We start from the raw sequence: 22966 nt of genomic DNA on the forward strand, positions 1-22966 counted from the left end.
GTGGTGTTAGTTCAGTAGATGGTGGTGTTAGCTCAGTAGATGGTGGTGTTAGCTCAGTAGATGGTGGTGTTAGTTCAGTAGATGGTGGTGTTAGCTCAGTAGAGACTGGTGTTAGTTCAGTAGATGGTGGTGTTAGTTCAGTAGAGACTGGTGTTAGTTCAGTAGATGGTGGTGTTAGTTCAGTAGATGGTGGTGTTAGCTCAGTAGAGACTGGTGTTAGTTCAGTAGATGGTGGTGTTAGCTCAGTAGATGGTGGTGTTAGTTCAGTAGATGGTGGTGTTAGTTCAGTAGATGGTGGTGTTAGTTCAGTAGATGGTGGTGTTAGTTCAGTAGATGGTGGTGTTAGTTCAGTAGATGGTGGTGTTAGTTCAGTAGATGGTGGTGTTAGCTCAGAAGAGACTGGTGTTAGTTCAGTAGATGGTGGTGTTAGTTCAGTAGATGGTGGTGTTAGCTCAGTAGAGACTGGTGTTAGTTCAGTAGATGGTGGTGTTAGCTCAGTAGAGACTGGTGTTAGTTCAGTAGATGGTGGTGTTAGGTCAGTAGATGGTGGTGTTAGCTCAGTAGAGACTGGTGTTAGTTCAGTAGATGGTGGTGTTAGTTCAGTAGAGTCTGGTGTTAGTTCAGTAGATGGTGGTGTTAGTTCAGTAGAGACTGGTGTTAGTTCAGTAGATGGTGGTGTTAGTTCAGTAGATGGTGGTGTTAGTTCAGTAGATGGTGGTGTTAGTTCAGTAGATGGTGGTGTTAGCTCAGTAGAGACTGGTGTTAGTTCAGTAGATGGTGGTGTTAGTTCAGTAGATGGTGGTGTTAGTTCAGTAGATGGTGGTGTTAGTTCAGTAGATGGTGGTGTTAGTTCAGTAGATGGTGGTGTTAGCTCAGTAGAGACTGGTGTTAGTTCAGTAGATGGTGGTGTTAGTTCAGTAGAGTCTGGTGTTAGTTCAGTAGATGGTGGTGTTAGTTCAGTAGATGGTGGTGTTAGCTCAGTAGAGACTGGTGTTAGTTCAGTAGATGGTGGTGTTAGCTCAGTAGAGACTGGTGTTAGTTCAGTAGATGGTGGTGTTAGTTCAGTAGATGGTGGTGTTAGCTCAGTAGAGACTGGTGTTAGTTCAGTAGATGGTGGTGTTAGTTCAGTAGATGGTGGTGTTAGTTCAGTAGATGGTGGTGTTAGTTCAGTAGATGGTGGTGTTAGTTCAGTAGATGGTGGTGTTAGTTCAGTAGATGGTGGTGTTAGCTCAGTAGAGACTGGTGTTAGTTCAGTAGATGGTGGTGTTAGCTCAGTAGAGACTGGTGTTAGTTCAGTAGATGGTGGTGTTAGTTCAGTAGATGGTGGTGTTAGCTCAGTAGAGACTGGTGTTAGTTCAGTAGATGGTGGTGTTAGCTCAGTAGAGTCTGGTGTTAGTTCAGTAGATGGTGGTGTTAGTTCAGTAGATGGTGGTGTTAGCTCAGTAGAGACTGGTGTTGGTTCAGTAGATGGTGGTGTTAGTTCAGTAGATGGTGGTGTTAGTTCAGTAGATGGTGGTGTTAGTTCAGTAGATGGTGGTGTTAGTTAAGTAGAGACTGGTGTTAGTTCAGTAGATGGTGGTGTTAGTTCAGTAGATGGTGGTGTTAGTTCAGTAGATGGTGGTGTTAGTTCAGTAGATGGTGGTGTTAGTTCAGTAGATGGTGGTGTTAGTTCAGTAGATGGTGGTGTTAGCTCAGTAGATGGTGGTGTTAGTTCAGTAGATGGTGGTGTTAGTTCAGTAGATGGTGGTGTTAGTTCAGTAGATGGTGGTGTTAGTTCAGTAGATGGTGGTGTTAGTTCAGTAGATGGTGGTGTTTGTTCAGTAGATGGTGGTGTTAGTTCAGTAGATGGTGGTGTTAGCTCAGTAGAGTCTGGTGTTAGTTCAGTAGATGGTGGTGTTAGTTCAGTAGATGGTGGTGTTAGTTCAGTAGATGGTGGTGTTAGCTCAGTAGAGTCTGGTGTTAGTTCAGTAGATGGTGGTGTTAGTTCAGTAGATGGTGGTGTTAGTTCAGTAGATGGTGGTGTTAGTTCAGTAGATGGTGGTGTTAGTTCAGTAGATGGTGGTGTTAGCTCAGTAGATGGTGGTGTTAGTTCAGTAGATGGTGGTGTTAGTTCAGTAGAGACTGGTGTTAGTTCAGTAGATGGTGGTGTTAGTTCAGTAGATGGTGGTGTTAGTTCAGTAGATGGTGGTGTTAGTTCAGTAGATGGTGGTGTTAGCTCAGAAGAGACTGGTGTTAGTTCAGTAGATGGTGGTGTTAGTTCAGTAGATGGTGGTGTTAGCTCAGTAGATGGTGGTGTTAGTTCAGTAGATGGTGGTGTTAGTTCAGTAGATGGTGGTGTTAGTTCAGTAGAGTCTGGTGTTAGTTCAGTAGATGGTGGTGTTAGTTCAGTAGATGGTGGTGTTAGCTCAGTAGAGACTAGTGTTAGTTCAGTAGATGGTGGTGTTAGTTCAGTCGATGGTGGTGTTAGTTCAGTAGATGGTGGTGTTAGTTCAGTAGATGGTGGTGTTAGTTCAGTAGAGACTGGGTTAGATGGTGGTTTAGTTCAGTAGATGGTGGTGTTAGTTCAGTAGATGGTGGTGTTAGTTCAGTAGATGGTGGTGTTAGTTCAGTAGAGACTGGTGTTAGTTCAGTAGATGGTGGTGGTAGATGGTGGTGTTAGTTCAGTAGATGGTGGTGTTAGTTCAGTAGAGTCTGGTGTTAGTTCAGTAGATGGTGGTGTTAGTTCAGTAGATGGTGGTGTTAGCTCAGTAGAGACTGGTGTTAGTTCAGTAGATGGTGGTGTTAGCTCAGTAGAGACTGGTGTTAGTTCAGTAGATGGTGGTGTTAGTTCAGTAGATGGTGGTGTTAGTTCAGTAGATGGTGGTGTTAGTTCAGTAGAGACTGGTGTTAGTTCAGTAGATGGTGGTGTTAGTTCAGTAGATGGTGGTGTTAGTTCAGTAGATGGTGGTGTTAGTTCAGTAGATGGTGGTGTTAGTTCAGTAGATGGTGGTGTTAGCTCAGTAGAGACTGGTGTTAGTTCAGTAGATGGTGGTGTTAGTTCAGTAGATGGTGGTGTTAGCTCAGTAGAGACTGGTGTTAGTTCAGTAGATGGTGGTGTTAGTTCAGTAGATGGTGGTGTTAGCTCAGTAGAGACTGGTGTTAGTTCAGTAGATGGTGGTGTTAGTTCAGTAGATGGTGGTGTTAGTTCAGTAGATGGTGGTGTTAGCTCAGTAGAGACTGGTGTTAGTTCAGTAGATGGTGGTGTTAGTTCAGTAGAGTCTGGTGTTAGTTCAGTAGATGGTGGTGTTAGTTCAGTAGATGGTGGTGTTAGCTCAGTAGAGACTGGTGTTAGTTCAGTAGATGGTGGTGTTAGTTCAGTAGAGTCTGGTGTTAGTTCAGTAGATGGTGGTGTTAGTTCAGTAGATGGTGGTGTTAGATCAGTAGATGGTGGTGTTAGTTCAGTAGATGGTGGTGTTAGCTCAGTAGAGACTGGTGTTAGTTCAGTAGATGGTGGTGTTAGTTCAGTAGATGGTGGTGTTAGTTCAGTAGATGGTGGTGTTAGTTCAGTAGATGGTGGTGTTAGTTCAGTAGATGGTGGTGTTAGTTCAGTAGATGGTGGTGTTAGTTCAGTAGATGGTGGTGTTAGCTCAGTAGATGGTGGTGTTAGTTCAGTAGATGGTGGTGTTAGCTCAGTAGAGACTGGTGTTAGTTCAGTAGATGGTGGTGTTAGTTCAGTAGAGTCTGGTGTTAGTTCAGTAGATGGTGGTGTTAGTTCAGTAGATGGTGGTGTTAGTTCAGTAGATGGTGGTGTTAGTTCAGTAGATGGTGGTGTTAGTTCAGTAGATGGTGGTGTTAGTTCAGTAGATGGTGGTGTTAGTTCAGTAGATGGTGGTGTTAGCTCAGTAGAGACTGGTGTTAGTTCAGTAGATGGTGGTGTTAGTTCAGTAGAGTCTGGTGTTAGTTCAGTAGATGGTGGTGTTAGTTCAGTAGAGTCTGGTGTTAGTTCAGTAGAGACTGGTGTTAGTTCAGTAGATGGTGGTGTTAGTTCAGTAGAGTCTGGTGTTAGTTCAGTAGAGTCTGGTGTTAGTTCAGTAGAGACTGGTGTTAGTTCAGTAGATGGTGGTGTTAGTTCAGTAGAGTCTGGTGTTAGTTCAGTAGATGGTGGTGTTAGTTCAGTAGATGGTGGTGTTAGTTCAGTAGATGGTGGTGTTAGTTCAGTAGATGGTGGTGTTAGCTCAGTAGAGGCTGATGTTAGTTCAGTGTTTTCTCTCTAGTCTAGTTAACAGTATTTCTCAACATTTCTCCTGGGGACCCACTGTGGAAGCTGGCTTTCACTCACTATACTGTAGTTATGCTGTTTTTTTGGCCACTGCATTGCGTGGTTTTACAGTAATGGAAGTGATTGGTTGTAATGACAACCTGTGAGTACCCAGGACCTGTTGAGAAACCTTGGGGTTAGTGTGAATAGTCAGTGGGTTGGAAAGGAGAGAGAGAGGGTTTCTGTGTGTAATGTTAACCACAGGACTCACAGTGGTAACAGACTTACAATCGTTGCAAACCACAACTCCGATACAGAAACTTGTGCCAGAGAAAAACAATGTCTTCAAATACAACACAACTTCACAGTGTATAAAGTGCGCCACCCCCCCTATGGGACTCCCAATCACTGCCGGTTGTGATACAGCCTGGATTCGAACCAGGGTGTCTGTAGTGCCGCCTCTAGCAGTGAGATGCAGTGCCTTAGACCGCTGCGCCACTCAGGAGCCAAAAACGACTATGTCTTTACATCGTACCTCTATGTGTCCGTGTCGTTCTGTCAGTATGTTGTAGAAACTCTACAAGGGGAGGAGTCGAGGAGAATGTCCCACGTGGAACGAGAAACATGGTGATGGATTTTAACAGACAAACCTAGGAACGATGTACAGTTACACATCAACTGGATTCAGAGAATGCAGAGAGTCAAATAAAAGAAGGGAAACAACACAGGATTGAGACCCAACTGGCTCCCTATTCCCTACATAGTGCACTGCTGCCCATAGATCCTGGTCAAAAGTAGTGTACTATAAAGGGAATAAGGTGCCAGAGTCCTATTGACCCTGGTCTAAAGTAGTGCACTATAAAGGGAATAGGGTGCCAGAGTCCTATTGACCCTATTGACCCTGGTCAAAAGTAGTGCACTATAAAGGGAATAGGGTGCCAGAGTCCTATTGACCCTGGTCTAAAGTAGTGCACTATAAAGGGAATAGGGTGCCAGAGTCCTATTGACCCTGGTCTAAAGTAGTGCACTATAAAGGGAATAGGGTGCCAGAGTCCTATTGACCCTGGTCTGAAGTAGTGCACTATAAAGGGAATAGGGTGCCAGAGTCCTATTGACCCTGGTCAAAAGTAGTGCACTATAAAGGGAATAGCGTGCCAGAGTCCTATTGACCCTGGTCAAAAGTAGTGTACTATGTAGGGAATAGGGTACCATTAAGGACGTAAACACAGACAGATGCAGGCAAACATAACGGAAACACTGAACAGCCAATCAATGGGGAGTACCGCACCTTCATCTTGTTTTTGGCTAATTTCTGGGCCGTCTGCTTGGAACCAACGTACGTACAGGAGAATGGGTTAGACTGAAGCAGGACTCAGGGCTCGGGCAGTGTGTGTGTGTGTGTGTGCGTGTGCGTGTGCGTGTGTGTGTGTGTGCGCGTGCTTGTGTGTGTTTGTGTGTGTCTAAAGTTCCAACATCTATTGACTGGTGCATTTACTTTACCATTCAGTATGTGTTGTGTTATATTTTATCCAGCAGGTGGCTCACTTGAAATGATTAGTTCTAGTTCTAATTCTAGTCATCTATTTATCTATTTAATTACATGGGAAAAGAAGTGTCTGCTGAATGGTAATCTTGAGTATATAGTCTACAGTATTAAACCTCATATAGGAAGGATGCTATTTAAATACTAGAACAGAACCCCTCTAGTAGAAGGAGATGCTGTGATGAGAACATGAGTGAAAACAGAGAACATTGTCAAGGTGTGTACAGTATAGACTACAGTATAGACTACAGTATAGACTACAGTATAGACTACAGTATAGACTACAGTATAGACTACAGGACTACAGTATAGACTACAGTATAGACTACAGTATAGACTACAGTATAGACTACAGTATAGACTACAGTATAGACTACAGTATAGACTACAGTATAGACTACAGTATAGACTACAGTATAGACTACAGTATAGACTACAGTATAGACTACAGACTACAGTATAGACTACAGTATAGACTACAGTATAGACTACAGTATACAGTATAGACTACAGTATAGACTACAGTATAGACTACAGTATAGACTACAGTATAGACTACAGTATAGACTACAGTATAGACTACAGTATAGACTACAGTATAGACTACAGTATAGACTACAGTATAGACTACAGTATAGACTACAGTATAGACTACAGTATAGACTACAGTATAGACTACAGTATAAACTACAGTATAGACTACAGTATAGACTACAGTATAGACTACAGTATAGACTACAGTATAGACTACAGTATAGACTACAGTATAGACTACAGTATAGACTACAGTATAGACTACAGTATAGACTACAGTATAGACTACAGTATAGACTACAGTATAGACTACAGTATAGACTACAGTATAGACTACAGTATAGACTACAGTATAGACTACAGTATAGACTACAGTATAGACTACAGTATAGACTACAGTATAGACTACAGGACTACAGTATAGACTACAGTATAGACTACAGTATAGACTATAGACTACAGTATAGACTACAGGACTACAGTATAGACTACAGGACTACAGTATAGACTACAGTATAGACTACAGTATAGACTACAGTATAGACTACAGTATAGATAGACAGTATAGACTACAGTATAGACTACAGTATAGACTACAGTATAGACTACAGTATAGACTACAGTATAGACTACAGTATAGACTACAGTATAGACTACAGTATAGACTACAGTATAGACTATAGACTACAGTATAGACTACAGTATAGACTACAGTATAGACTACAGTATAGACTACAGTATAGACTACAGGACTACAGTATAGACTACAGTATAGACTACAGTATAGACTACAGTATAGACTACAGTATAGACTATAGACTACAGTATAGACTACAGTATAGACTACAGTATAGACTACAGTATAGACTACAGGACTACAGTATAGACTACAGTATAGACTACAGTATAGACTACAGTATAGACTACAGTATAGACTACAGTATAGACTACAGTATAGACTACAGGACTACAGTATAGACTACAGGACTACAGTATAGACTACAGTATAGACTACAGTATAGACTACAGGACTACAGTATAGACTACAGGACTACAGTATAGACTACAGGACTACAGTATACTACAGGACTACAGTATAGACTACAGTATAGACTACAGTATAGACTACAGTATAGACTACAGTATAGACTACAGTATAGACTACAGTATAGACTACAGTATAGACTACATAGACTACAGTATAGACTACAGTATAGACTACAGTATAGACTACAGTATAGACTACAGTATAGACTACAGTATAGACTACAGTATAGACTACAGTATAGACTACAGTATAGACTACAGTATAGACTACAGTATAGACTACAGTATAGACTACAGGACTACAGTATAGACTACAGTATAGACTACAGTATAGACTACAGGACTACAGTATAGACTACAGTATACTACAGACTACAGTAGATAGACTACAGTATAGACTACAGTATAGACTACAGTATAGACTACAGTATAGACTACAGTATAGACTACAGTATAGACTACAGTATAGACTACAGTATAGACTACAGGACTACAGTATAGACTACAGGACTACAGTATAGACTACAGTATAGACTACAGTAGATAGACTACAGTAGATACAGACTACAGTATAGACTACAGTATAGACTACAGGACTACAGTATAGACTACAGTATAGACTACAGTATAGACTACAGGAGTATAGACTACAGTATAGACTACAGTATAGACTACAGGACTACAGTATAGACTACAGGACTACAGTATAGACTACAGTATAGACTACAGGACTACAGTATAGACTACAGGACTACAGTATAGACTACAGGACTACAGTATAGACTACAGGACTACAGTATAGACTACAGGACTACAGTATAGACTACAGGACTACAGTATAGACTACAGTATAGACTACAGTATAGACTACAGTATAGACTACAGTATAGACTACAGTATAGACTACAGTATAGACTACAGGACTACAGTATAGACTACAGTATAGACTACAGTATAGACTACAGGACTACAGTATAGACTACAGGACTACAGTATAGACTACAGGACTACAGTATAGACTACAGGACTACAGTATAGACTACAGTATAGACTACAGTATAGACTACAGTATATATAGGACTACAGTATAGACTACAGGACTATAGACTACAGGACTACAGTATAGACTACAGGACTACAGTATAGACTACAGTATAGACTACAGTATAGACTACAGGACTAGACTATAGACTACAGGACTACAGTATAGACTACAGTACTACATGACTACTACAGTATAGACTACAGGACTACAGTATAGACTACAGGACTACAGTATAGACTACAGGACTACAGTATAGACTACAGTATAGACTACAGTATAGACTACAGGACTACAGTATAGACTACAGGACTACAGTATAGACTACAGTATAGACTACAGTATAGACTACAGGACTACAGTATAGACTACAGGACTACAGTATAGACTACAGGACTACAGTATAGACTACAGGACTACAGTATAGACTACAGGACTACAGTATAGACTACAGTATACTACAGGACTACAGTATAGACTACAGTATAGACTACAGTATAGAGACTACAGTATAGACTACAGTATAGACTACAGGACTACAGTATAGACTACAGACTACAGTATAGACTACAGGACTACAGTATAGACTACAGGACTACAGTATAGACTACAGGACTACAGTATAGACTACAGGACTACAGTATAGACTACAGACTATAGGACTACAGTATAGACTACAGTATAGACTACAGGACAGGACTACAGTATAGACTACAGTATAGACTACAGTATAGACTACAGGACTACAGTATAGACTACAGGACTACAGTATAGACTACAGGACTACAGTATAGACTACAGGACTACAGTATAGACTACAGGACTACAGTATAGACTACAGGACTACAGTATAGACTACAGGACTACAGTATAGACTACAGTATAGACTACAGTATAGACTACAGACTACAGTATAGACCAGGACTGACAGTATAGACTACAGGACTACAGTATAGACTACAGTATAGACTACAGTATAGACTACAGTATAGACTACAGGACTACAGTATAGACTACAGTATAGACTACAGGTATAGACTGCAGGACTACAACATCTATAGACTACAGTATAGACTACAGTATAGACTACAGTATAGACTATTTAATTACATGGGAAAAGAAGTGTATAGACTACAGGACTACAGTATAGACTACAGGACTAGTATAGACTACAGGACTACAGTATAGACTACAGGACTACAGTATAGACTACAGGACTACAGTATAGACTACAGGACTACAGTATAGACTACAGGACTACAGTATAGACTACAGGACTACAGTATAGACTACAGTATAGACTACAGTATAGACTACAGGACTACAGTATAGACTACAGGACTACAGTATAGACTACAGGACTACAGTATAGACTACAGTATAGACTACAGTATAGACTACAGTATAGACTACAGGACTACAGTATAGACTACAGTATAGACTACAGTATAGACTACAGGACTACAGTATAGACTACAGTATAGACTACAGGACTACAGTATAGACTACAGTATAGACTACAGTATAGACTACAGTATAGACTACAGTATAGACTACAGTATAGACTACAGTATAGACTACAGGACTACAGTATAGACTACAGTATAGACTACAGGACTACAGTATAGACTACAGGACTACAGTATAGACTACAGTATAGACTACAGTATAGACTACAGTATAGACTACAGTATAGACTACAGTATAGACTACAGTATAGACTACAGGACTACAGTATAGACTACAGGACTACAGTATAGACTACAGTATAGACTACAGTATAGACTACAGTATAGACTACAGTATAGACTACAGTATAGACTACAGTATAGACTACAGTATAGACTACAGGACTACAGTATAGACTACAGTATAGACTACAGTATAGACTACAGGACTACAGTATAGACTACAGTATAGACTACAGTATAGACTACAGTATAGACTACAGGACTACAGTATAGACTACAGTATAGACTACAGTATAGACTACAGTATAGACTACAGGACTACAGTATAGACTACAGTATAGACTACAGTATAGACTACAGGACTACAGTATAGACTACAGTATAGACTACAGTATAGACTACAGTATAGACTACAGGACTACAGTATAGACTACAGTATAGACTACAGTATAGACTACAGGACTACAGTATAGACTACAGTATAGACTACAGTATAGACTACAGTATAGACTACAGGACTACAGTATAGACTACAGTATAGACTACAGTATAGACTACAGGACTACAGTATAGACTACAGTATAGACTACAGTATAGACTACAGGACTACAGTATAAACAGTATAGACTACAGTATAGACTACAGGACTACAGTATAGACTACAGTATAGACTACAGTATAGACTACAGGACTACAGTATAGACTACAGTATAGACTACAGTATAGACTACACTATAGACTACAGTATAGACTACAGTAGACTAGACTACAGTATAGACTACAGGACTACAGTATAGACAGGACTACAGTATAGACTACAGTATAGACTACAGGACTACAGTATAGACTACAGGACTACAGTATAGACTACAGTATAGACTACAGTATAGACTAGACTACAGTATAGACTACAGTATAGACTACAGTATAGACTACAGTATAGACTACAGGACTACAGTATAGACTACATAGACTACAGTATAGACTACAGGACTACAGTATACTACAGGACTACAGGACTACAGTATAGACTACAGGACTACAGTATAGACTACAGGACTACATAGACTACAGGACTACAGTATAGACTACAGGACTACAGTATAGACTACAGGACTACAGTATAGACTACAGTATACAGGACTACAGTATAGACTACAGTATAGACTACAGTATAGACTACAGGACTACAGTATAGACTACAGTATAGACTACAGTATAGACTACAGGACTACAGTATAGACTACAGGACTACAGTATAGACTACAGTATAGACTACAGACTACAGGACTACAGTATAGACTACAGTATAGACTACAGTATAGACTACAGGACTACAGTAGACTACAGGACTACAGTATAGACTACAGGACTACAGTATAGACTACAGGACTACAGTGTAGACTACAGGACTACAGTATAGACTACAGTATAGACTACAGTATAGACTACAGGACTACAGTATAGACTACAGTATAGACTACAGGACTACAGTATAGACTACAGTATAGACTACAGTATAGACTACAGGACTACAGTATAGACTACAGTATAGACTACAGGACTACAGTATAGACTACAGTATAGAATACAGTATAGACTACAGGACTACAGTATAGACTACAGTATAGACTACAGTATAGACTACAGGACTACAGTATAGACTACAGTATAGACTACAGGACTACAGTATAGACTACAGGGCCACAGTATAGACTACAGTATAGACTACAGTATAGACTACAGTATAGACTACAGGACTACAGTATAGACTGCAGTATAGACTACAGGACCACAGTATAGACTACAGGACTACAGTATAGACTACAGTATAGACTACAGTATAGACTACATGACTACAATATAGACTACAGTATAGACTACAGTATAGACTACAGTATAGACTACATGACTACAATATAGACTACAGTATAGACTACAGTATAGACTACAGTATAGACTACATGACTACAATATAGACTACAGTATAGACTACAGGACTACAGTATAGACTACAGGACTACAGTATAGACTACAGTCTAGACTACAGTATAGACTACAGGACTAAATTATAGACTACAGTACTACAGTGTAGACTACAGGACCACAGTATAGACTACAGTATAGACTACAGGACTACAGTATAGACTACAGTATAAACTACGGGACTACAGTATAGACTACAGAATAGACTACATGTCCACAATATAGACTACAGGACTACAGTATAGACTACAGTATAGACTACAGGACTACAGTATAGACTATAGTATAGACTACACATCCACAATATAGACCACATGACGACAGTATAGACTACACGACGACAGTATAGACTACAGCATAGACTACAGGACTACAGTATAGACTACAGTATAAACTACAAGACTATAGTATAGACTACAGGACTACAGTAGAAAGAGTACAATATAGACTACATGACTACAGTATAGACTACAGGATTACAGTATAGACTACAGTATAGACTACATTATAGACTACAAGACTACAGGACTACAGTATAGACTACAGGACTACAGTATAGACTACAGCATACACTACAGGACTACAGTATAGACTACATGACTACATTATAGACTACAGCATATACTACAGGATTACAGTATAGACTACAGTATATACTACATGACTACAATATAGACTACATGACTACAGTATAGACTACAGGACTACAGCATAGACTACATGACTACAGTATAGACTACATGTCCACAATATAGACTACAGGACTACAGCATAGACTACATGACTACAGTGTAGACTACATGTCCACAATATAGACTACAGGACTACAGTATAGACTACAGTATAGACTACATGTCCACAATATAGACTGTATTGTAGATGAGATATGTGTCTGGTCTACAGTATAAAGCTGTGTATTGTAGATGAGATCTGTGTCTGGTCTACAGTATAGAGCTGTGTATTGTAGATGAGATCTGTGTCTGGTCTACAGTATAGAGTTGGGTATTGTAGATGAGATCTGTGTCTGGTCTACAGTATAGAGCTGTGTCTCTCCTCACCTTGATGTGGCTGACGGCCTCCTGGGCCTGCATCATACGGACGTTCTTGGAGGGCGTCTTGTCAGACAGCAGCTGGGTGGAGCCCAGGTAGTTAGCAGCAAATATGATCCCATCAATCAGGTCCTCTGGGTCACACGGACCTGGGACTGGGGGAGGAGGGGATAGGGGGAGTAGAGGTGGGGAAGAGAGAGGGGGTGGAGGGGGAGGAGTTTTGAAAACATTGCGGAGGTTTGAACTGCGAATATTGTATACAAAACTTTGAGTTGGAATTTGTAACATTTTGAAATGTTGAGACAGAGAGAGAGATTGAGAGAGAGAGAGAACGAGAGGAGAGAGAGAGAGACAGAGAGAGAGAAAGAGAGAGGGAGAGAGGGAGGGAGAAAGAGAGAAAGAGAGAGGGAGGGAGAAAGAGAGAAAGAGAGAGGGAGGGAGAAAGAGAGAAAGAGAGAGGGAGGGAGAAAGAGAGAAAGAGAGAGGAGGGAGAAAGAGAGAGAGAGAGAGAGAGAGAGAGAGAGAGAGAGAGAGAGAGAGAGAGAGGGAGAGAGAGAGGGAGAGAGAGAGGGAGGGAGAGAGAGAGAAAGAGAGAGAGCTGAGAGTGAGAGCTGAAGAGGAGAGAGAGAGAGAGAGCTAAAGATGAGAGAGCTAAAGAGGAGAGAGAGAGCTAAAGAGGAGAGAGAGAAAGAGAGAGCTAAAGAGGAGAGAGAAAGATATTACATTATTTTGGAACTTTTGTGAGTGTAATGTTTACTGTTAATTTGTATTGTTTATTTCACTTTTGTTTATTATCGACACTTGGTTTGGCAATGTTAACACAGGTTTCCCATGCCAATAGAGCCCTTAAATTGAATTGAAAGAGAAAGAGAGAGAGTGTGAGCGAGAGAGTGTGAGAGAGAGAGAGAGAGAGAGAGAGAGAGAGAGAGAGAGAGAGAGAGAGAGAGAGAGAGAGAGAGAGAGAGAGAGAGAGAGAGAGAGAGAGAGAGAGAGAGAGAGAGAGAGAGAGATGTGTGAGTTCCTTTGAAAACGTTTTCACCCTCCTTGGCGTGTTTCCTATTTTGTTGCATTACAACCTGTAATTTAAATTGATTTTCTCATGTAATGGACAGACACAAAATAGTCCAAATTGGTGAAGTGAAATGAAAAAAATGACTTGTTTCAAAAAATTATTAAAACATTATTTTTTTTTAAAGTGGTGTGTGCATATGTATCATCCCCTTTTGCTATGAAGCCCCTAAATAAGATCTGGTGCAACCAATTACCTTCAGAAGTCACATAATTAGTTAAATAAAGTCCACCTGTGTGCAATCTAAGTGTCACATGATCTGTCACATGATCTCAGTATATATACACCTGTTCTGAAAGGCCTCAGAGTCTGCAACACCACTAAGCAAGGGACACTACTGAGCAAGCAGCACCATAAAGACGTAAGTCGCTCTGGATAAGAGTGTCTGCTAAATGACTTAAATGTAAATGCAAGGAGTTCTCCAAACAGGTCAGGAACAGAGTTGTGGAGAAGTACAGATCAGGGTTGGGTAAAAAAATATCTGAAACGTTGAACATCCCACGGAGCATCATTAAATCCATTATTAAAAAATGGAAAGAATATGGAACCACAACAAACCTGCCAAGAGGGGGCCGCCCACCAAAACTCACAGACCAGGCAAAGAGGGCATTAATCAGAGAGGCAAACAAAGAGACCAAAGATAACCCTGAAGGAGCTGCAAAGCTCCACAGCAGAGATAGGAGTATCTGTCCATAGGACCACTTTAAGCCGTACACTCCACATAGCTGGGCTTTACGGAAGAGTTACCAGAAAAAAAGCACTTGCTCAAAAACAAAAATAAGCAAACACGTTTGGTGTTCACCAAAAGGCATGTGGGAGACTCCCCAAACATATGAAAGAAGATACTCTGGTCAGAAGAGACTAAAATGGAGCTTTTTGGCCATCAAGGAAAACGCTATGTCTGTCGCAAACCCAACACCTCTCATCACCCCAAGAACACCATTCCCCCAGTGAAGCATGGTGATGGCAGCATCATGCTGTGGGGATGTTTTTCATCAGCAGGGAAACTGGTCAGAATTGAAGGAATGACTGATAGTGCTAAATACAGGGAAATTATTGAGGGAAACCTGTTTGTCGTCCAGAGATTTGAGACTGGGACGGAGGATCACCTTCCAGCAGGACAATGACCCTAAGAATACTGCTAAAGCAACACTCGAGTGTGTTAAGGGGCAATGTTTAAATGTCTTGGAATGGCCTAGTCAAAGCCCAGACCTCAATCCAATTGAGAATCTGTGGTATGACTTAAATTGCTGTACACCAGCGGAACCCATCCAACTTGAAGGAGCTGGAGCAGTTTTGCCTTGAAGAATGGGCAAAAATCCCTGTGGCTAGATGTGCCAAGCTTATAGAGACATACCCCAAGAGACATGCAGCTGTAATTGCTGCAAAAGGTGGCTCTACAAAGTATTGACTTTGAGGGGGTGAATAGTTATGCACGCTAAGGTTCTGTTTTTTGGTCTTAGTTCTTGTTTGTTTCACAATAAAAATGTTTTGCTTCTTCAAAGTGGTAGGCATGTTGTGTTAATCAAATGATACAACCCCCCCCCCCCCAAAAAAGTATATTTTAATTCCAGGTTGTATGGCAACCTCTCTCTCTCCCTCTCTCGCTCTCTCTCACTCTCAGCCCTCCATGACATTTAAAAACGCTGATCTGGCACTAAATCTGGCCTACACATCAGCATGCCCCCACAGAGCATATTCACCCAAGCATTACCGTAACTAGAGAAAAACACTTTTAAAATATATTTAAATCTGCACTGGCAAAGCAAAGCCTAGTAAAGTAAAGCAGAGGAGGACAGGGAGAGAACTAAAGGGAGGTCTTACCGTCTACATAGGTAGGGAGAGAACTAAAGGGAGGTCTTACCGTCTACATAGGTAGGGAGAGAACTAAAGGGAGGTCTTACCGTCTACATAGGTAGGGAGAGAAGTAAAGGGGGGTCTTACCGTCTACATAGGTAGGGAGAGAAGTAAAGGGAGGTCTTACCGTCTACATAGGTAGGGAGAGAACTAAAGGGAGGTCTTACAGTCTACATAGGTAGGGAGAGAACTAAAGGGGGGTCTTACCATCTACATAGGTAGGGAGAGAAGTAAAGGGAGGTCTTACCATCTACATAGGTAGGGAGAGAAGTAAAGGGAGGTCTTACCGTCTACATAGGTAAGGAGAGAAGTAAAGGGAGGTCTTACCGTCTACATAGGTAGGGAGAGAAGTAAAGGAAGGTCTTACCGTCTACATAGGTAGGGAGAGAAGTAAAGGGAGGTCTTACCGTCTACATAGGTAGGGAGAGAAGTAAAGGAAGGTCTTACAGTCTACATAGGTAGGGAGAGAAGTAAAGGAAGGTCTTACCGTCTACATAGGTAGGGAGAGAAGTAAAGGGAGGTCTTACCGTCTACATAGGTAGGGAGAGAATTAAAGGGAGGTCTTACCGTCTACATAGGTAGGGAGAGAACTACAGGGAGGTCTTAGCGTCTACATAGGTAGGGAGAGAACTACAGGGAGGTCTTACCGTCTACATAGGTAGGGAGAGAACTACAGGGAGGTCTTACCGTCTACATAGGTAGGGAGAGAACTACAGGGAGGTCTTACCGTCTACATAGGTAGGGAGAGAAGTACAGGGAGGTCTTACCGTCTACATAGGTAGGGAAGGAGGCGAGGCTTCTCCTGGACTGTAGGTAGAGAAGAGAGACAGAGAACATGTTACTGATGACGGGTCACACAGACATGGTCATTATAACACTGTCATAACTAGGGGTGTGACATTTAGCTACAGTGGCAGTAGAGGTGCTACAGTAGCAGTAGAGGTGCTACAGTGGCAGTAGAGGAGCTACAGTGGCAGTAGATGTGCTACAGTGGCAGTAGAGGTGCTACAGTGGCAGTAGAGGTGCTACAGTGGCAGTAGAGGAGCTACAGTGGCAGTAGAGGAGCTACAGTGGCAGTAGAGGTGCAGAGCTGAAAGGGAGGCACCGTGAGACCCAACCCGTTGCTGGGTCACACGGTGGACAGGAGGAAAGTGAGCTCCGTCTAGGTATCCAGGACAGCAGGAAGGTGAGCTCCGTCTAGGTTTCCAGGACAACAGGAAGGTGAGCTCCGTCTAGGTATCCAGGAAGGCAGGAAGGTGAGCTCCGTCTAGGTTTCCAGGACAACAGGAAGGTGAGCTCCGTCTAGGTATCCAGGACAACAGGAAGGTGAGCTCATTCTAGGTATCCAGGACAGCAGGAAGGTGAGCTCTGTCTAGGTTTCCAGGACAGCAGGGAGGTGAGCTCCGTCTAGGTTTCCAGGACAACAGGAAGGTGAGCTCCGTCTAGGTATCCAGGACAACAGGAAGGTGAGCTCCGTCTAGGTTTCCAGGACATCAGGAAGGTGAGCTCTGTCTAGGTATCCAGGACATCAGGAAGGTGAGCTCCGTCTAGGTTTCCAGGACAACAGGAAGGTGAGCTCCGTCTAGGTATCCAGGACTAGGTATCCAGGACATCAGGAAGGTGAGCTCCGTCTAGGTTTCCAGGACAACAGGAAGGTGAGCTCCGTCTAGGTATCCAGGACAACAGGAAGGTGAGCTCCGTCTAGGTATCCAGGACAACAGGAAGGTTAGCTCCGTCTAGGTATCCAGGACAACAGGAAGGTGAGCTCCGTCTAGGTATCCAGGGCAACAGGAAGGTGAGCTCCGTCTAGGTTTCCAGGACAACAGGAAGGTGAGCTCCGTCTAGGTTTCCAGGACAACAGGAAGGTTAGCTCCGACTAGGTATCCAGGACAACAGGAAGGTGAGCTCCGTCTAGGTTTCCAGGACAACAGGAAGGTGAGCTCCGTCTAGGTATCCAGGACAACAGGGAGGTGAGCTCCGTCTAGGTTTCCAGGACAACAGGAAGGTGAGCTCCGTCTAGGTTTCCAGGACAACAGGAAGGTGAGCTCCGTCTAGGTTTCCAGGACAACAGGAAGGTGAGCTCCGTCTAGGTTTCCAGGACTAGGTATCCAGGACAACAGGAAGGTGAGCTCCGTCTAGGTTTCCAGGACTAGGTTTCCAGGACTAGGTTTCCAGGACAGCAGGAAGGTGAGCTCCGTCTAGGTTTCCAGGACTGTGGTACATTGAACTGCATTGCTCCCTAGCGGTCATCTGAATTTAGAATTCACGTCATTTTCTGATTATTTTTCATTTGTTGAAATGAGAAAATGTGACAGTTTAAATGTTAAGAGAATGTTTACCTTTCGTCACATCCCAAGTCATAACATTATGATAGCAACGTTATCACTGTCATAACACTGGGGAAGTTGTCAGAGATTGAACCGATGGTTGACTCTTTGAAATGTTGGTGGTCAGTATGCAGGAGAAGTGTCATTTTCATTCGTCACACTGCCTGTCTGGTCAAAGTCATCACATTGGACTCAGATAGGGACACACATACACACAACCGACCTACCTCTTTAGTGGAGGGCGGTGGAGACTCGAAGCTGTCACTCCCCTCGAGCATGGGCGTCCGGACAGAAGACTCCGCCCCCTGAGGAGAGGCCTGAGAGTCTGAGCCTGGAGACTGGATAGAGAGACCATAATACATACATATGATATAACATTTGACATGTCTGTATTGTATTTTGTATTTTTTGTGAGTGTAATGTTCACATACATTTCAAATGTCAATAAATCCCTTTCAATTCAATTCAATTGAGAGAAAGAGAGGGGGGGTTGTCTGAGAGAGAAGGTGAGAGAGAGGGAGGAGGGGTTGTCTGAGCGAGAAGGTGAGAGGGGGGGGTTGTCTGAGAGAGAAGGTGAGAGAGAGGGGGGTTGTCTGAGAGAGAAGGTGAGAGAGAGGGGGATTGTCTGAGAGAGAAGGTGAGAGAGGGGGGGTTGTCTGAGAGAGAAGGTGAGAGAGAGGGGGGGTTGTCTGAGAGAGAAGGTGAGAGAGAGCGAAAAGGGGACAGGGTTGAATGGAAAAAGAGGTGGAGAAGGAGAGGAGAGAGGAGAAAGGGAGGGGAAAGCAGAGGGGGAAAGGAGTAGAATAAGTTATGTCATACACAACATCCTGCAGACACAACACACTGCAGACACAACACACTGCAGACACAACACACTGCAGACACAACACACTGCAGACACAACACACTGCAGACACAACACAACATCCTGCAGACACAACACACTGCAGACACAACACACTGCAGACACAACATCCTGCAGACACAACTCACTGCAGACACAACACACTGCAGACACAACATCCTGCAGACACAACACACTGCAGACACAACACACTGCAGACACAACATCCTGCAGACACAACTCACTGCAGACACAACACACTGCAGACACAACAGCCTGCAGACACAACACACTGCATACACAACACACTGCAGACACAACATCCTGCAGACACAACTCACTGCAGACACAACACACTGCAGACACAACATCCTGCAGACACAACACACTGCAGACACAACACACTGCAGACACAACACAACATCCTGCAGACACAACACACTGCAGACACAACATCCTGCAGACACAACACAACATCCTGCAGACACAACACACTGCAGACACAACATCCTGCAGACACAACACACTGCAGACACAACATCCTGCAGACACAACACACTGCAGACACAACATCCTGCAGACACAACACACTGCAGACACAACACAACATCCTGCAGACACAACTCACTGCAGAAACAACATCCTGCAGACACAACACAACATCCTGCAGACACAACACACTGCAGACAAAACACACTGCAGACACTGCAGACACAACACACTGCAGACACAACACACTGCAGACACAACATCCTACAGACACAACATCCTGCAGACACAACACACTGCAGACACAACACAACATCCTGCAGACACAACACTGCAGACACAACACAACATCCTGTAGACACAACATCCTGCAGACACAACACACTGCAGACACAACACACTGCAGACACAACATCCTGCAGACACAACACACTGCAGACACAACACAACATCCTGCAGACACAACACTGCAGACACAACACAACATCCTGTAGACACAACATCCTGCAGACACAACACAACATCCTGCAGACACAACACAAGATCCTGCAGACACAACATCCTGCAGACACAACATCCTGCAGACACAACACAACATACTGCAGACACAACATCCTACAGACACAACATCCTGCAGACACAACACAACATCCTGCAGACACAACACAACATCCTGCAGACACAAGACAACATCCTGCAGACACAATATCCTGCAGACACAACACACTGCAGACACAACACAACATCCTGCAGACACAACACAACATACTCCAGACACAACATCCTGCAGACACAACATCCTGCAGACACAACATCCTACAGACACAACACAACATCCTGTAGACACAACATCCTGCAGACACAACATCCTGCAGACACAACATCCTACAGACACAACACAACATCCTGTAGACACAACACACTGCAGACACAACACACTGCAGACACTGCAGACACAACACACTGTAGACACAACACACTGCAGACACAACACACTGCAGACACAACATCCTACAGACACAACATCCTGCAGACACAACACACTGCAGACACAACACAACATCCTGCAGACACAACACAACATCCTGCAGACACAACACAACATCCTGTAGACACAACACAACATCCTGCAGACACAAAACACTGCAGACACAACATCCTGCAGACACAACATCCTGCAGACACAACACAACACACTGCAGACACAACACAACATCCTGTAGACACAACATCCTGCAGACACAACATCCTGCAGACACAACACTGCAGACACAACACAACATCCTGCAGACACAACACAACATCCTGCAGACACAACACACTGCAGACACAACACAACATCCTGTAGACACAACACAACATCCTGTAGACACAACACAACATCCTGCAGACACAACACTGCAGACACAACACAACATCCTGCAGACACAACACTGCAGACACAACACAACACACTGCAGACACAACACAACATCCTGCAGACACAACACAACATCCTGCAGACACAACACACTGCAGACACAACACAACACACTGCAGACACAACACAACATCCTGCAGACACAACACAACATCCTGCAGACACAGCATCCTGTAGACACAACACAACATCCTGCAGACACAACATCCTGTAGACACAACACAACATCCTGTAGACACAACACAACATCCTGCAGACACAACATCCTGCAGACACAACACAACATCCTGTAGACACAACATCCTGCAGACACAACATCCTGCAGACACAACACTGCAGACACAACACAACATCCTGTAGACACAACACAACATCCTGCAGACACAACACAACATCCTGCAGACACAACACAACATCCTGCAGACACAACACAACATCCTGTAGACACAACACAACATCCTGCAGACACAACACAACATCCTGTAGACACAACACAACATCCTGCAGACACAAAACACTGCAGACACAACATCCTGCAGACACAACATCCTGCAGACACAACACAACACACTGCAGACACAACACAACATCCTGTAGACACAACATCCTGCAGACACAACATCCTGCAGACACAACACTGCAGACACAACACAACATCCTGCAGACACAACACAACATCCTGCAGACACAACACACTGCAGACACAACACAACATCCTGTAGACACAACACAACATCCTGTAGACACAACACAACATCCTGCAGACACAACACTGCAGACACAACACAACATCCTGCAGACACAACACTGCAGACACAACACAACACACTGCAGACACAACACAACATCCTGCAGACACAACACAACATCCTGCAGACACAACACACTGCAGACACAACACAACACACTGCAGACACAACACAACATCCTGCAGACACAACACAACATCCTGCAGACACAGCATCCTGTAGACACAACACAACATCCTGCAGACACAACATCCTGTAGACACAACACAACATCCTGTAGACACAACACAACATCCTGCAGACACAACATCCTGCAGACACAACATCCTGCAGACACAACATCCTGCAGACACAACACTGCAGACACAACACAACATCCTGTAGACACAACACAACATCCTGCAGACACAACACAACATCCTGCAGACACAACACAACATCCTGCAGACACAACACAACATCCTGTAGACACAACACAACATCCTGCAGACACAACACAACATCCTGCAGACACAACACAACATCCTGCAGACACAACACAACATCCTGCAGACACAACACAACATCCTGCAGACACAACACAACATCCTGCAGACACAACACAACATCCTGCAGACACAACACAACATCCTGCAGACACAACACAACATCCTGCAGACACAACACAACATCCTGCAGACACAACATCCTGCAGACACAACACAACATCCTGCAGACACAACACAACATCCTGCAGACACAACACAACATCCTGTAAACACAACATCCTGCAGACACAACACACTGCAGACACAACACAACATCCTGCAGACACAAACATCCTGCACACAACACAACACAGACACAACATCCTGCAGACACAACACAGAAGATCCTGCAGACACAACATCCTGCAGACACAACATCCTGCAGACACAACACAACATACTGCAGACACAACATCCTACAGACACAACACAACATCCTGTAGACACAACACAACATCCTGCAGACACAACATCCTGCAGACACAACACAACACACTGCAGACACAACACAACATCCTGCAGACACAACACAACATCCTGCAGACACAGCATCCT

General features: G+C 43.1%; 1 protein-coding gene across 2 annotated transcripts in view; it reads right to left on the reverse strand.

Moving 5' to 3' along the window:
• Window positions 1-22966, reverse strand: part of LOC124036613 (amyloid-beta A4 precursor protein-binding family A member 1-like) — a 155952-nt gene that overhangs the window by 16541 nt on the left and 116445 nt on the right. For both annotated transcript variants that reach the window (XM_046351418.1, XM_046351417.1), the window contains exons 4-6: window positions 18610-18720; window positions 16823-16862; window positions 13139-13284 (exon numbers count right to left, since the gene is read on the reverse strand). In XM_046351418.1, coding sequence (XP_046207374.1) covers window positions 13139-13284; window positions 16823-16862; window positions 18610-18720 — 297 coding nt within the window. The remainder of the gene's footprint in view (window positions 1-13138; window positions 13285-16822; window positions 16863-18609; window positions 18721-22966) is intronic.

Source organism: Oncorhynchus gorbuscha, linkage group LG05, assembly GCF_021184085.1.
Source record: "Oncorhynchus gorbuscha isolate QuinsamMale2020 ecotype Even-year linkage group LG05, OgorEven_v1.0, whole genome shotgun sequence".
Classification (NCBI taxonomy): Eukaryota; Metazoa; Chordata; class Actinopteri; order Salmoniformes; family Salmonidae; genus Oncorhynchus; species Oncorhynchus gorbuscha.